General features: G+C 45.4%; 1 protein-coding gene across 1 annotated transcript in view; it reads right to left on the bottom strand.

The window, feature by feature from the left end:
• Nucleotides 1–740: 740 nt before the first annotated feature.
• erfl3 (Ets2 repressor factor like 3) overlaps nt 741–13515 on the bottom strand; it is a 62996-nt gene continuing 50221 nt past the window's right edge. The window contains exons 3-5 of the mRNA XM_030750491.1: nt 4599–4714; nt 3287–4446; nt 741–2967 (exon numbers count right to left, since the gene is read on the bottom strand). Coding sequence (XP_030606351.1) covers nt 2299–2967; nt 3287–4446; nt 4599–4714 — 1945 coding nt within the window. The 3' untranslated portion in view covers nt 741–2298. The remainder of the gene's footprint in view (nt 2968–3286; nt 4447–4598; nt 4715–13515) is intronic.

Below are 13515 nucleotides of genomic sequence, written 5' to 3'. Positions count from 1 at the left end.
TTACAAAAAAAAAAATAATGAATCAATCACGTCATTAAAACGCTTCTTTTAAAAGTTTACTTCTCTTTAATATTTTCATTTAGAATATATAAAGATATAATCTGTATGTATGTTTGTTAGAGTTCAGTTTGCACTTTTGTACATGCTATAAAAACAAGGCATAGAGAGGCAGTGTGTGTGTATGTATGTGTGTGTGTGTGTGTGTGTGGGTGTGTAAGATGCTCCCTGCTCTCTCAAGCTCTCACACTCGTAGTTAACAGGCCGGCCAGGCTGACGCGTGACGCCACTACAAGGAGAGCTGGAGCTTCGGTCTGAAGGAGAGGGAGCATGTTGAAGGCAGTGCTGTGCATGGGTGTGTGTGTGTGTTTGCTGGTTTAGTTTAACACTATCTATGATTGTTAGACGAACTCTAGCTGGTGAACTAAGTTTCTGTGCTGCTGAGGGAAACAATTTTCAGTGTACAAGCCATGTTAGGTGAGGTAAGAAGGCTGGTTAACAGTTTGCTGGAACCCTTTCTCCTCCTCTGCAGCCTTCTTCATCATTTCCTCTCCTCACATCTCCCTGGGTTTAACTTATTTCTGTGAGCAGAGTCATGATATTTCCACAGGTGGTCCACAAGAGAAAGAGGGGCAGGACAGCAGATAGACAGAAGGTTATATGAAAGTCAGAAGCTCTCAGAGAAGAGTCAAAGTCTGTGTGTGTGTGTGTGTGTGTGTGTGTGTGCGTAGGTGTATATGGCAGTGAACACTTTTTAGTCCACCAAGTCCCATTCACTGTTGGCCTTTTCTTTTTTTTTTTTTGCTTGTGTGTGTTTGTGTGCATGAATCCAATAAACATACAGCAATAGGCTTCCCTGAGTGGAGTGGGCCAGTTTTAAGAGTCAGTCAGACAACACCCAGCAGCCCCTGCCTGTATTAGTCTTAGAGACTTTTTCCTTTTTATCCAACTAATATGTTCACAGGGGTTTCATGATTACTTGGAGCAGCCCTCCTCCCCTCACACTTTCCCTCCAGTGATGCAAGGTTTTAGATACAGGCACTTAAAGTCCCGTCGGCTTGTAGAAAAAAAGTGGCATGGGTGTGCACATCATCATCCTGGATCGTCATTAGGGAGTGTGTGTATGTATATGTGTGTGTGTGTGTGTCCCCTGAGGAAGGTGCTGACTGGCTGCTGATCCTACTGATGGGGGTCTGAAGGTAGGAGAGCTGTGCTACCGGGGCAGGGCATCTGGTAGGAGGTGAACTTGATGACTTCAGCCCAGTTACAGTCACTGTGCCTGGTGTGGCTGAGTCTGAGTGAGTCCTTCCTACACAATGATGTGTCCAAGAAGAGCCCTGATCCAGAGAGAGGACTGATAGATAGAGGATCCAGATTTAGGTCTGCCACAGCAACAGGCAAGAGTTGGTTGGTCCAGGGTTTCAAATAGTGGCCTTTTTAAGAAAAATTAGAGCTGCTTGCATTGCAGAGATACTCACAAGGTGTCCTTTGGCATTGGTGCCTAACCCCATTTCTGCAAGTAGTTTTGGTGCCTAAACCTAAACAAACAGCAACTGAAAATGAAGCAGACAGCAACCAAACAGGACAGGACGTAGAGAATCTTGTACTTTCCCCTCACCGCGACCACTCGCCTCTCAGTCTTGTACCGGAAAAAATACAAACAAGCAAAATCACAGTCACTCTGAGCCTGTGCACAAGGGTGTTTTTCAAAGTAAAGATCAAACTCGATTTAAGAGGTATTTATATTTTCACTGCAGGAATAATGGTGCATTGCTGCTGTTGGAATAATGCTGACATCAATTTTTTTTTAAATTATAATTTGCTTTTGGTTTTCAAACAAATGATCTAAAATGATATTTCTGAGGGTTACAAATGTCGCCTTCTTTTTGGAGGGTAGTGCAGCTTTACTGCAATACATGCTTGTGTCTGAGCCGGTTCAGTCACTACTGTGAACTTTCTATGTACTGCTTACACTGTCTGTGTGTTACACAATGACTAAAAATAAACACAAACTAAAAAAACAACAACGTTGTCACACTTTCGGCATTCAACACTATAACACGGACACCAAAGGAGACCTCGCGCGTACTCGTCGATGACACTGGCAGCTGACAAAGTGGCCATATTTGGTGCCCTGACATGAGAAGGTGTTGTGCTGTCTTTGAGGTGTTACTTTCATGTGTATGTTGAACTGTACTCTCAGTTTGTCAGTGTGGGAGAGAGATTGCAGAGGAACCATTTACATACTCCTGTACCACCTCCTGCCCTGCCGGAGCAGTAGTGTTTGGACCGAGGCTCTCATCAGCAGTCTTTATTCTCTAGCGACAGCTGTGCAGTGGCACGATGCAGCTCAGCAGTCGCCCTCCTGTGTGAGGCCAGAGGTGTTGCTAAAGAGCCTTCATACGCCAACATAGGAGGACTGTCCCCATCTCCGCTGCCCATCCCATCCTCCTCAATCTCCATCTGTCCATTACTTTGCATCTCTCGTTCCCTCTCCTCCTCTGGTCGTACTTTTTTATCATCCGACTCCTCCTGCGAAGCCTCCATGCGCTGGTCTTCGCTCCAGCGCCTCTTGAAGCGCAGCTTGAGGGGAATGCACTTTGTCTGGGGAGCTCCCGCCACGGGCGGCTGAGACGGGGGCGTGTTACTCTCCCCGGGCTCGATGGGTTCGCTCTTGAGGGTGGGTAGCATGCGATGAACGCTGGAGAGTGTGTGCTGCGAGGTGAAGAAAGGCATCAGGCCAGGTGGAGGAGGAGCGGGGGCTTTGAAGACGTCCTCGTCCAGGTCCTCATCGGTATGGGGTTGATGCTGGGTCCGGGCTGAGCCGTTAGCAAGGTGGTGGTGGTCAGAGGCTCTGGGGTGGCGAGGGGCGAACAGCTCAAACTCCTCATCTCTTTCATCTGGATCTTCATCACTAATGTCAGTCACCTCCACTTCCTCCTCTGAGTCTATGTCAGAGATGGGCTCCACCTTCAAACAGAGTGAAAAAGACAACAATGAACACAAGAAGAAAGAAAATGTATTTTAAGTCTGTTTTAATCATGTAATTTATCAAAAATTGAACTTCACTCTGTTTTGAGTTTAACAAAGAAGTGTTGTTAATTGTGCAGATTAAACATACAAATTACAAATAAATACATAAATAAATTTACTACTACTTAAATCACAGCCACATGGACTTTACTTGGAAGGGCCGCCCAGGCACATATGGTGACTCAGCAAGCATAGTCACAAACAGTCTAAATCACTGGGAAAAGCAGCACTGTGAGCGACATTTGGGTTTGCATACCTTTATCTTGGGAAGTCCCGCACTGTTAAGAGACTGCGTTGAGGAGGAGGCGGAGATCAGCCCTGAGCCACTGGCTGAGCTCAGGTCACTGCCAAATGACAGCGAGGAGCCCAGGCCAGAGGTAGAGGACATGGAACCGGATCCTGAACCTGAGGACAGTGAGCTCTGTCTGGGTTTACTCTGGCTCTGCCCTTCCCTCTGCTTCCTGCCCAGGGGAGGCGGCTGCAGCTTGAACTTGAAGGGGGACATGTGCGGGGGCTCCTCACCAAGGTGAAGTGGATGATGCATGGGGTGGGAATGGGGGTGAGGGTGGGCAGAGTGAGGAGGGGGATGCGGATGATGGTGGGTGGCGTGACCCAGAGGTGGGTGGTGGTGCCGTTCTCCCCTTTCACCTCCCCCTGCAGTCGTGGCTCTTTCTGCTCTCTCGGCCACTCCTCTCTCTGTCAGACCAGCCTTGTCGGGCCGATGGGGCTGCGGGATGACAATGTTGGGGTATTGGAGGAAAGCTCTGGGACTGAGGCCATAGTTGTACACTGACTGAGTGTGGGCCTGCAGGTAGCGCTTCATGTCCTCTGGGTTAAAAGAGAAGTGTGAGCCTAACATGGGCGACAGGGTGGGTGAGGGAGTGTAGGGAAGGTGAGATGTGGGGGTCATGGAGAGAGCCGGAGACAGAGGTGGGGCTAGGAGGCTTGCTCCTCCTGGGCCTGGCAGAGGGGACGCGGGGAAGGGAGACAGGGGCTCTGGGTGGATGCGGTGTGCTGCGGGTCCACGTGAGCCTGGATGGCCACCTGGGTTACCTGGCCCTCCGTACATGCGGAACAGAGCTTCATGAGTAGACAAACGGGGGTGGATGATGCTCCGGTAGCCTCCTCCACCACCACCAGGTCCTCCTCCTCCTCCTCCTACACTCACACCTCTCTCCCCCCTCTCCTCTCCTGCTCCTGTGTTACCCTCCTCAATCTCAGAATTGGCAGAGGTGCCGTCGCTGCAGTCACTGACGGAGCCGCGGGCCATTCGTCGGGCCACCGAGCTGAACATGCCCCCGGGGCTGCGCAGGTCCTCATTAGGGGAGAGGACTTCAGAGGGTGTGGAAGGAGGGAAGCGGAAGTGGGTTCCTGCACCGGTGGGGACAGGAGGGGCGCTCTGAGGAACACTGCTTCCTGGAGGCGTAAAAGGCAAGAAAAGGAAGAGAAGAAAAAGCAGAAAAAAAGAGGGGGAGAGTACATTGCATTGATTTGTAGTGCTCACTTGTATAATCCTGTCTAGTCATGCTATTCTATTGTGAGATTAGACACACACAGACTAGGCTTACCAGTGGAGCCCATGTCGATGAACGGGTAGTTGACCAAAACCAGTTTGTTGAAGTTAAACTTGTAGGTGAACCTTTTTCCTTTGGTCTTATGAAGGATCCTCTTGTTGTAGTAATATCTGTAAAACAGAAGAAAATAAAAAAAGGCTCAGTGCCAACGTACAAAACATTTCATTTCCAAATGAGTGCCTCATGTTTGAAATACTGTTTTGTTCTTCTAATCTTTAAGGCCATGTCAGATGAGCTTGCACAGTCAAGCACGCACTTTAATAAGCGAGTCTTTCATGCTCCCCCCTCCTCCCCTCATCATGATAGATATTAGAGAGTGTTGCATGACATTTGCACAAAGCAGACACAGAAAGGAGGAGGAGGAGGAGGAGGAAGGGGACGGGATGGAAAGAAAAAAGATGGGGAGCTGCAGAGCAGCATGGTGAAGTTGTGCATGAGGATAAGCAAATAATTACGAGATCAGAAGCCAGTGTAAGCAGTGCTGGGCTGTTGTGAACCTGCATATATCAGTGGGACGGATGACAGGTGTGCTGCTGCCCAGCAAACATTTCAACGCTTAATAACTGTTGACTGACTGTCTTTTCTTGACGTCGAGCCTTGGTTGAAAATAGTTCTAAAATGAAATTTGTCCCGATGTTGGGTGCACAGTGATGTCATTTTAGTTCACATTTCTAGTAGGGCAAAGTTTGTGTTTAAGAATGAGACAAACAAAACGGTCTGAATCGAGAGAAAAGTAAATGCATCAAGAAGAAATAAGTATATTGTAAGGGCAACCCGAACTCCTGCTCTGAAAACCAGCTCTTGTCATACTGAGCATACTCTTAAATACCTGTGAGTACACACACAAAACAGGTGAGACAGAATTTCATGAAAAAACAAAACAAAACCGGCTCGGTTAATACACGTCTGTGTGCGTAGATTGGGCTTTGTGTGGCTTCACAGACACTTAGTAACTGTCATGTATATATCAGTATTTCTTGCTTTGTAAAAGGCGGTCTGAGTGGACCTCTGTTGTACATGGAAACGTGAACATCTGTCCGTCTACATTTCAGTTTCTGCCACTGAGATAATGCCACTGCTTCAACCATCTTTGCTGGGAGTCTAAAAAAAAAGTCAGGCATTATGAAAAAAAAGCATCTTTTAAGTTCAGATGCGGTCAGACGAGTGTCACACAGACACACGCACACAACTCATTTTGTCTTTCATTTTGCTGGATGGACCTATCTCTTTATATAACAGCCACCAATAATTCAGCCCATCTTTATCTGTTTATGTAATGGCCATTCTCTATTTTTTTTTCATGCTTTCTCACTCCCATGGCTCCTGCCTACAGTACAAGGCTCCATTTTTATTAACCTTTGTCCAGCTACAGCTCTTTATGTAACATCTCTCTGCTTTCTTCCCCGGATCCACACTCACTTTATGTAACCTCTAGATCCCTGGCTGACAACCCTCACACACCGAGGGAAACTGAGTGAAGAAAGAGGAGGAGATAAAGAACAATAAAAAAAAAAAAAAAAAAAAAAAAAAAAAACAACAACAAAAAAACCCCCCTGATGTGTTGATCCATTGGGGGGATGAGGGTGGAGTGGGGTGGTAAACAAGCCTGGTCTCCAAAACTACCACCTGTCCTTTACACTACTATCCCCGGCTATTAAACACAGGGTTTAACTAGACTGCCCTATTCTCCTGTCTGCATGCCTACCTGCATTTATAGCGCTAGACTTGCAGCTTTCTCTTCCTCCAGCATGGCACATGATACGTGAAGAGTGCTGGCAAAGATAGGGGCTTCAGGGTATGTAGGTAATGTTGAGTTAATCAGAGCCCAGTGACTATCATTACGCTGAATGGTAGTTATCTAGACGGCGCTGTGTGCCGGTGTCTGTTGCCCTTCACCCCCTCTTATTATGCTTATTACACAGACTTGTTGGACTGTCTTTTACTCTGGGAATGGACTATTGCTCTTTTTCACTTGTTCTCCCCCCCCTTCTCCCTTTATCCTACCGATACCCCGTCTCCCTCTTTCTCTCATCAATCCGCCTCCCCCCTCTTTATCCCAGCTCTCTCCCTGTCCTCTCCTCTCGTCCCCTGAGGCAGTGGGAGAGGGAGAGAGAGAAAGAGAGAGAGAGAGAGAGAGAGGGGAGAGACAAGACAGGCCTGCACTGTTGAAAACATTGTTTACGCCAGGCACAAAGCAGCATGTAATTTCTGCTCTAGGGGAGACACTCACAAGGGCCAGGAAGGAGGGGAATGAGGGGGACGGACAGAGACAGGCGAGCAGGAAGTGAAGCAGAATTAAAACCACAACAGGCTTGTGATTGAATTAGCCGATGATAGAAAAGTCAATGAGATGTGCAGCGGCCCACATAGGGTCCAATATAAATACAGAGAAAACAAACAAAGTCACATGCATCTAAAAACACGTTCAACAGCAAGGACAACACCCCCAAACACAAATGAGAAATGTTTATTGATAATGAAGATGACAGATGAATGAGAGGTGATGAGCTAGGCCAGAGGCTACGGTTTGGCTGGTGGATCACGCTGATGTCTGTGACAATGACAGCAAATGGAGAAGGGTGGTGTGTGTGTCATGAGAAGTAAATGAGGCCCTCTACTGTATGGCCACCTAGAACAGCCATCACTGAACAGAGGTGGTGGCCTAGGACACCCACTATCAGCTGCCTATAAAACAAAATTTATGCTTCAGTGCAGATTCGCAGTCCGCTCACAGTCCGGTGATGGCCCGTCTACCTGCAGAGAGCTCTGCTGTCAGATGGAGGCAGCGTACAAATATGTGGTACAACCAGTCTGTGAGCCACTCATGCTTGTGCTGCTGTTGGTCCGTGAGCCAGCTGTGAATAAGAGCAGCGCTATCAACAAGAGCTGAAGTGAAACCCAGTGTTAAAAACAATGAAACGTGGTCACTGCACGGTTTGTGTGTTTCATGCTGTATTTTTTTGATCTTTGAAGTTTTTTTTGCAGTTCTCTCATTCCAGGTGAACTCCGCTGTTGCTCTCTTGCCTATTCCTTGCGCACTTGTCAACCAATCAGCATTCGGCAGACCTAGTTGGGATTTTGAAGTACTGCACGGGAGCATGTCTGCGGTGGGTGAAAACCCCTCTCTGCTCACTGACCAAACATAAACGTGTACACAGACTAACACATTTATGGGATCATAAATTACGCTTAATGAAGTCTCAGGATCCCTTCGCAGGAGATTCAACCCCTGCTCTCAGCTTGGCCCATGTGACCTTAATGACTCACATGATGGCAGGGTGGGTCAACAACTCTCAGGACCACCTACAAGGGGGCAGCTTCACTAGAGATTACTCTCCATCAGTTTAACTGAAGATGCCTTTCAGATGAGAGGTGAAACAGCTTCAAGAACCTGAGAAGTTTAGTTGGCTCATACCATCACAAATCATTGTGGGTCTCCCGCTTAACATCTCTGATTTGCCTCAAAGGTTTATGGTCCTAAGTTTGAATAGTTTGTTGGTTTAGCGTCATATATCAAATACTTTTCAAGATATAATCTTTTGAAAAATGGTCCATCAAACCATTTCCAGGTTGTGTTTGGTTTTTTTTTTTTTTACACTTTCAAATCTCAAATGTTTGAATATGAATAATTCAAAAACATTTAAAAATAAAGCCTCAAATTTTCACTGGCCTTTCTTACCATAAAATGAATTAGGATCTATAATGTGGGACTGATACATCAAAAAATGTCTGAGTAATTCAAACATTGCCTCAGATTTCATGCTTGAAGAGGGTCAATGGACCACTTAAAAAAAAAAAAGACTTGAATTTGATATATGTAGCTAAAACTTCATAGCAATCATATTATAATTACACATATTACACATATAAATTTTAAACTAGAAAATTATAAAAATTTTCAGGTAAAGCAGAGATAGTTGAGCAGAAAATATTTTTAAAAATGTGATGATTTAAGCTGGAATGACCCATTTGCCTTCAACTCTAGCACTTAAGTCACTCCCAACTTGTCATCTGTTAACGAGCAGGGTTACTTTAACTCAAGACACAATCTCTTTTTTAGCTAAATCTAACCAAAGCATCGTTACACCTGAGATGCAGCTGCGTCGAATGTCACATTTACTGCTTTAATGTGACTTTTGACTGATTATTAATACATTCTGACTTAGTGAAACCGATTGCTTTGTCCACCTTCTTTATCATCTTCTGAATGAGCTGGGTCAGTGAAATGCTTAAAAAGTTTGTCCCTAAAAAACAGATTCAAAAGGCTTTTTTCTTCCTAGAAGTAATATTTCTATCACCATCTTTGTCTTCCACACGTTCAAAATGAGAATTGCTGGAATTTCACTCTTAAGTTTCTGATGCTACTAAAACATCTAAAGCTGAAATGCTGGGTTGGAAACGGAGCAACTTTCCATGTGCTCTAAACAAAGCTGCGTTTAGAGCACATGGTCACCCAGTCTTTCTCCGAGCCCCCCCCCCCGCGCGCCGTCATACAGGCAGACAGTCTTTGAAGAGCATTTGAACTCACTTCAAAAGAGAAGAAAGAGATTCTTTGAGTGCCTGTGTTTAGCTGCCCACCGCACTTGCCACACACACACACACACACACACACACACACACACACACACACACACACACACACACACACACACACACACTTCTATCATATCCTGTGCCATCTCATTCAGACATACTCAAACACAGGGATGGATGTGTGCCCCCACTCTAGCATGTATCATCCAGGAGATGCAGCTTTATCCCACCCCCTGTTCTACCAAAAGAGTAGATTGAACAATCAGTGCAAGCATGGATTTAGGCAAAGCCTTCGGGGAAACAGAGGGGGAGGCTTTCTGTCGACTCACTTGTTACTGTGAGTGATTCTAGGCCAGGGATTAAGGCTGCGATTACACTGACGTGCTGGGGTCCAAAACATTATGATCAAAGCATGGAAATGCACACCGGAGTGCAGCAACTAAACAGCAGTGAATGGACAGAGAAATTTCAGAACAGAACTGCAACCAGGTTTGAAACCGTGTTTCACAAAGAAATACCAAAAACAAAAAAAAGTCTAACAAAAGCAGCCACACAAGATGGAAGAGAAACCGAGCAGGATACAGTTAGTACAGTTATTTATCAACAACTTTTGGTTAAGAATCTCCATCCATGCATCCATCTATACTAGTTCTTTTGCTTATCCAAAGTCAGGCTGCAGCTGAGCAGGTTATTCCAGACTTTCTTCTCCCCAGTAACACTTTCTAATTCCTTTTGGGGGATCCCGAGGTGGTCACAGGTGAGATGAGATCTATAATGTCTCCAAAGGATCCTGGGTCTACCCTGGGGTCTCCTCCCAGTTGGGTGTGCCTGGAAAACCTCAAAAAGGAAGCACCCAAATTTCTGAACGACCTCATTCAGCTCCTGCTGACACTGAGGAGCAGTGGCTTGATTCCTCATCTGAACCCTAAGGCTGAGCCTAGCAACCCTACGGAGGAATCTCTTTTTGGCCTCTTGTATCTGCAGCCGTACTCTTTTGGTCATTCCCCAGATCTCATGACCACAGGTGAAGGCCGGAACACTCTTTAGATCATTCCTCCATCCATCCATTTTCTTAACTGCTTAAAAAAAAATTTCAGGTTTGCAGCTTATTCCAGCTGTCACTGGGGGAGAGGCAGGCACACCATGGACAGGTCGCTGGACCATCACAGAGAACACACACACACACACACGCACGCACACACACACACACCTACAGTCAAGTTAGAATCACTAATTAGCCTAATGGTGCAATCCAGGTGAACTCGGAAGTCAGAATTTCCTCGTTTCCAGTCTGAACCCAGAGTTAACAATCCAAGATGGCTGCAGTGAACATAAACAGGAGTAAAACTGTAAAAACTTTTCTGTACTGCCACTGTTGTGTATTGCTGTGCACAGACCACTGATCAGGCTCTATCTGTGAAAATGCTGCAGTGGTGTTTTTAACTGCTGTATTTATTATTTGAACGCACTCAACTCAGGAGTGACATCACTCGGGAGCTCTGACATCCAACTTCAGAGGTATCTGGAAAGTGGCATAAGATACATGCATCTGGACTGTGGGAGGAAACTGGATAACATGCAAACTGAACAGAAAGCCAACCAGGAGGTTTGAACCTCAGAATTTCTTGCTCTGAGGCAGTTTTCAATTAATCTAGCTAACCTGGAAGGTAGTTTGATACCACCAACAGCTCCACACTCAAAGCATTTGAGACCAGAGACCACCAATTGTCCTTTTATTTTATTTATCTTGGGGCTGTTGTCATTTACTATTTCACTAATACAATTTACTGTATATTTTTGGATGCATTTATTTTTCACCATCCAGCCATCTTCTTCCGCTTATCCTTTTCAAGTTTAATTTAATAAAGTTAGGAAAGTAATGTTCAAGTTGAGCCTAATGTTGTCTTAAACATAAAGAAAGATTCCTGAATACAGCTCATTAATACAGGAATTGAATCAGTAGAGAAACCCACAGTCGAAGTATCTATCATATTTCAACTGCAAAAAGTTGGATTGGTGCATCCCTAGCTGGCATTAGAGGTAAAGATACAAAGTATTTGCAGGTTTAGTTCACTTTTCCAACACTGAGGGCTAAAGACCTGTCCACTATGGCCACTTTCTGCATAAATTTATATTATTCACATACTCCACATGTACACACAAATATCTTAACTAAAAATGAAATGAATCACCCACTCGCATGCCCGTGTGTGTGTGTGTGTGTGTGTGTGTGTGTGTGTGTGTGTGTGTGTGTGTGTGAGTGAGTGCTCGTGCAGGCTGTGCCTTGCCCATTGTTGGGCTGTAAATAGGAGCTGACTGTGACAGGAAGTTAGGATTACAATACTCCCCATGCGTCCTATGTTTATTTTCTGCCTCTTTCGTCAGCGTTGGCTAACACACACACACACACGCACGCACACACACAGCTAGACTGTCCTCTACACATATGCACACACATACACACAGACCAGCTGCTCACATTCAGGTGTGCACAAATTACACATAAAAAGCTTGTGTGTGGGAGTCACGTTTTACAAGTGTTTACTGACTCAAAAAAGGAAATGAAATGTGTTTGTGTTGGCTGGGTGGGGATGGGATGAGGATATACATGGCATATACATGGGTGGGTGAAGAGGAAGATCGTGTCAGGGTCTTATCGGGCTGGTCACATGCCCCATGGGTACAATATACATAGTCGAGCACACTCTGGTGCGCGCGTGCTTTCCACCCTCATAGAAAACAGAGGCCTCATTCAGTGGGGACAAAGACATACACACAGTGCTCATGCATACTGAACACATACATGCTGCAGATCGAGACAATGGGAAGACAATGCACATATGTTGAACACTAAGTGATACAGTGGTACTGTCCCTGGATGCTCCCTCTGCACTTTCTGGCCCTGGGTGTTTCCACACAAAGCAACGCTACAGTTAGCGACCTTCTGACCTACAAACAGGCCCAGCCAGCTGAGTGAGTAACAGGGTGTGCATATGCAGCAATATTTCCTGCAGCGTGCTGTTTACATGTGGTCATTGGGGTTACACTTCTTGAATGCCAATCATAACCAGTTTTACTGCAGATTGTTTTTTAAAAGGTTACTGTATTTCAGGCCAAGACAGGCTGAGGCTGGAAAAAAAGGGTGTCAGTCTTGGCCTGGGGCTGCTGGACTACTGCAAAAATAAGAACCATATAGTTGGTTTATCACACTTTTAAAAAGAAGAAATTTGTCTTTTTAAGTGGACTTCCTTGAACTTTAATCAGCTGAATACACTAATTGTGAATATGTACTTTTATAGAGGGGCAAAAGTGAAGCAAAGGGATGTGCTGAAAGACAAATTTAAACCATTACTACAAAACTGCATGTGGCACAATGATCATTTTAGAGCAACGGTCTAGTTTTAACAATTGATGGAAGTTAAAATTATTATTGTAAATAATATGATCAATTACACATTCCCAAAATTAATCAAAAAATAGGGCGTTGTGTGTCAGGCCCACTGCCTCAGCTTCCTCATCCTCTCAGCTAAAAGGGTTTCATCTTGTCACTCTTCCTTCCTCTGTGTGTTTGTTTGATTGCAGGAGTGGTTTCAGGTGCGCAAGGGGTCGGACTGCTGCAGCTGATATTCTGGCTCCTAATTTCACCACACTGCTAGCTTTTAGATTCAGTAACTGTCTTGTTCCAGCCTTCTGATGTATATTTGTTTTTGCTACTTGAACAATTTTCTAACCTTGCCTCCACTCTTCTGCTCCTGTTTTCGGCCCGCCCGGCCCCGGCCTCTGTCCGGCTCCAACTGTGTTCTGCCAGAGTTCTCCATAGTCACCACCTCACTTAACTGCCCCATTCTGGATCAATTTAGCTCCCCACTCTTACAGCTTCACTTAGCCCAACCATTCCTAAGACTTCCCCCTCAGTTGGCTCTGATTGCCTCAACTACAGATCAGCAATCTCTGCCTCCCTCCGTCTCAGAACCATTGCTTACTTTCACACATTTATAAATAAATCCTCATAAAAATGTGCAGTTGTGTTTTCTAGTTTAGTCGTGATTTTAAGTGCATGTTTTCATGTAATTTTAGCCTACACTAAAACAACTGTTGTCCTATTTATGCGCATTTCTGCAGTGGCAGTCTTCCAGCTGTGGTGTCCCATCGCAATTAAATAAATGCTGGCAATGAAACAAACGCTCAAAGCATGTGTTCCAGCGTGCATGCTTGGCTGAGATTCTGCACAATGGTGCATTTGTGCATCTGAACGCACACATGCTCAGTGTTGGTAATCTTTACCAGCTGTGCATGGCAATCCCCTTGACCTCTGACCACTAACACTGGCTGCTGATTGGCAGGCAGGGGACCTGGAGGTCTCAAGGAGCTGGGACCT

The sequence above is a fragment of the Archocentrus centrarchus genome, chromosome 16 (genome assembly GCF_007364275.1).
Source record: "Archocentrus centrarchus isolate MPI-CPG fArcCen1 chromosome 16, fArcCen1, whole genome shotgun sequence".
NCBI lineage: Eukaryota > Metazoa > Chordata > Actinopteri > Cichliformes > Cichlidae > Archocentrus > Archocentrus centrarchus.
Note: the sequence above shows the minus strand (reverse complement) of the source record. Positions and strands in the feature narration are given on the sequence as shown.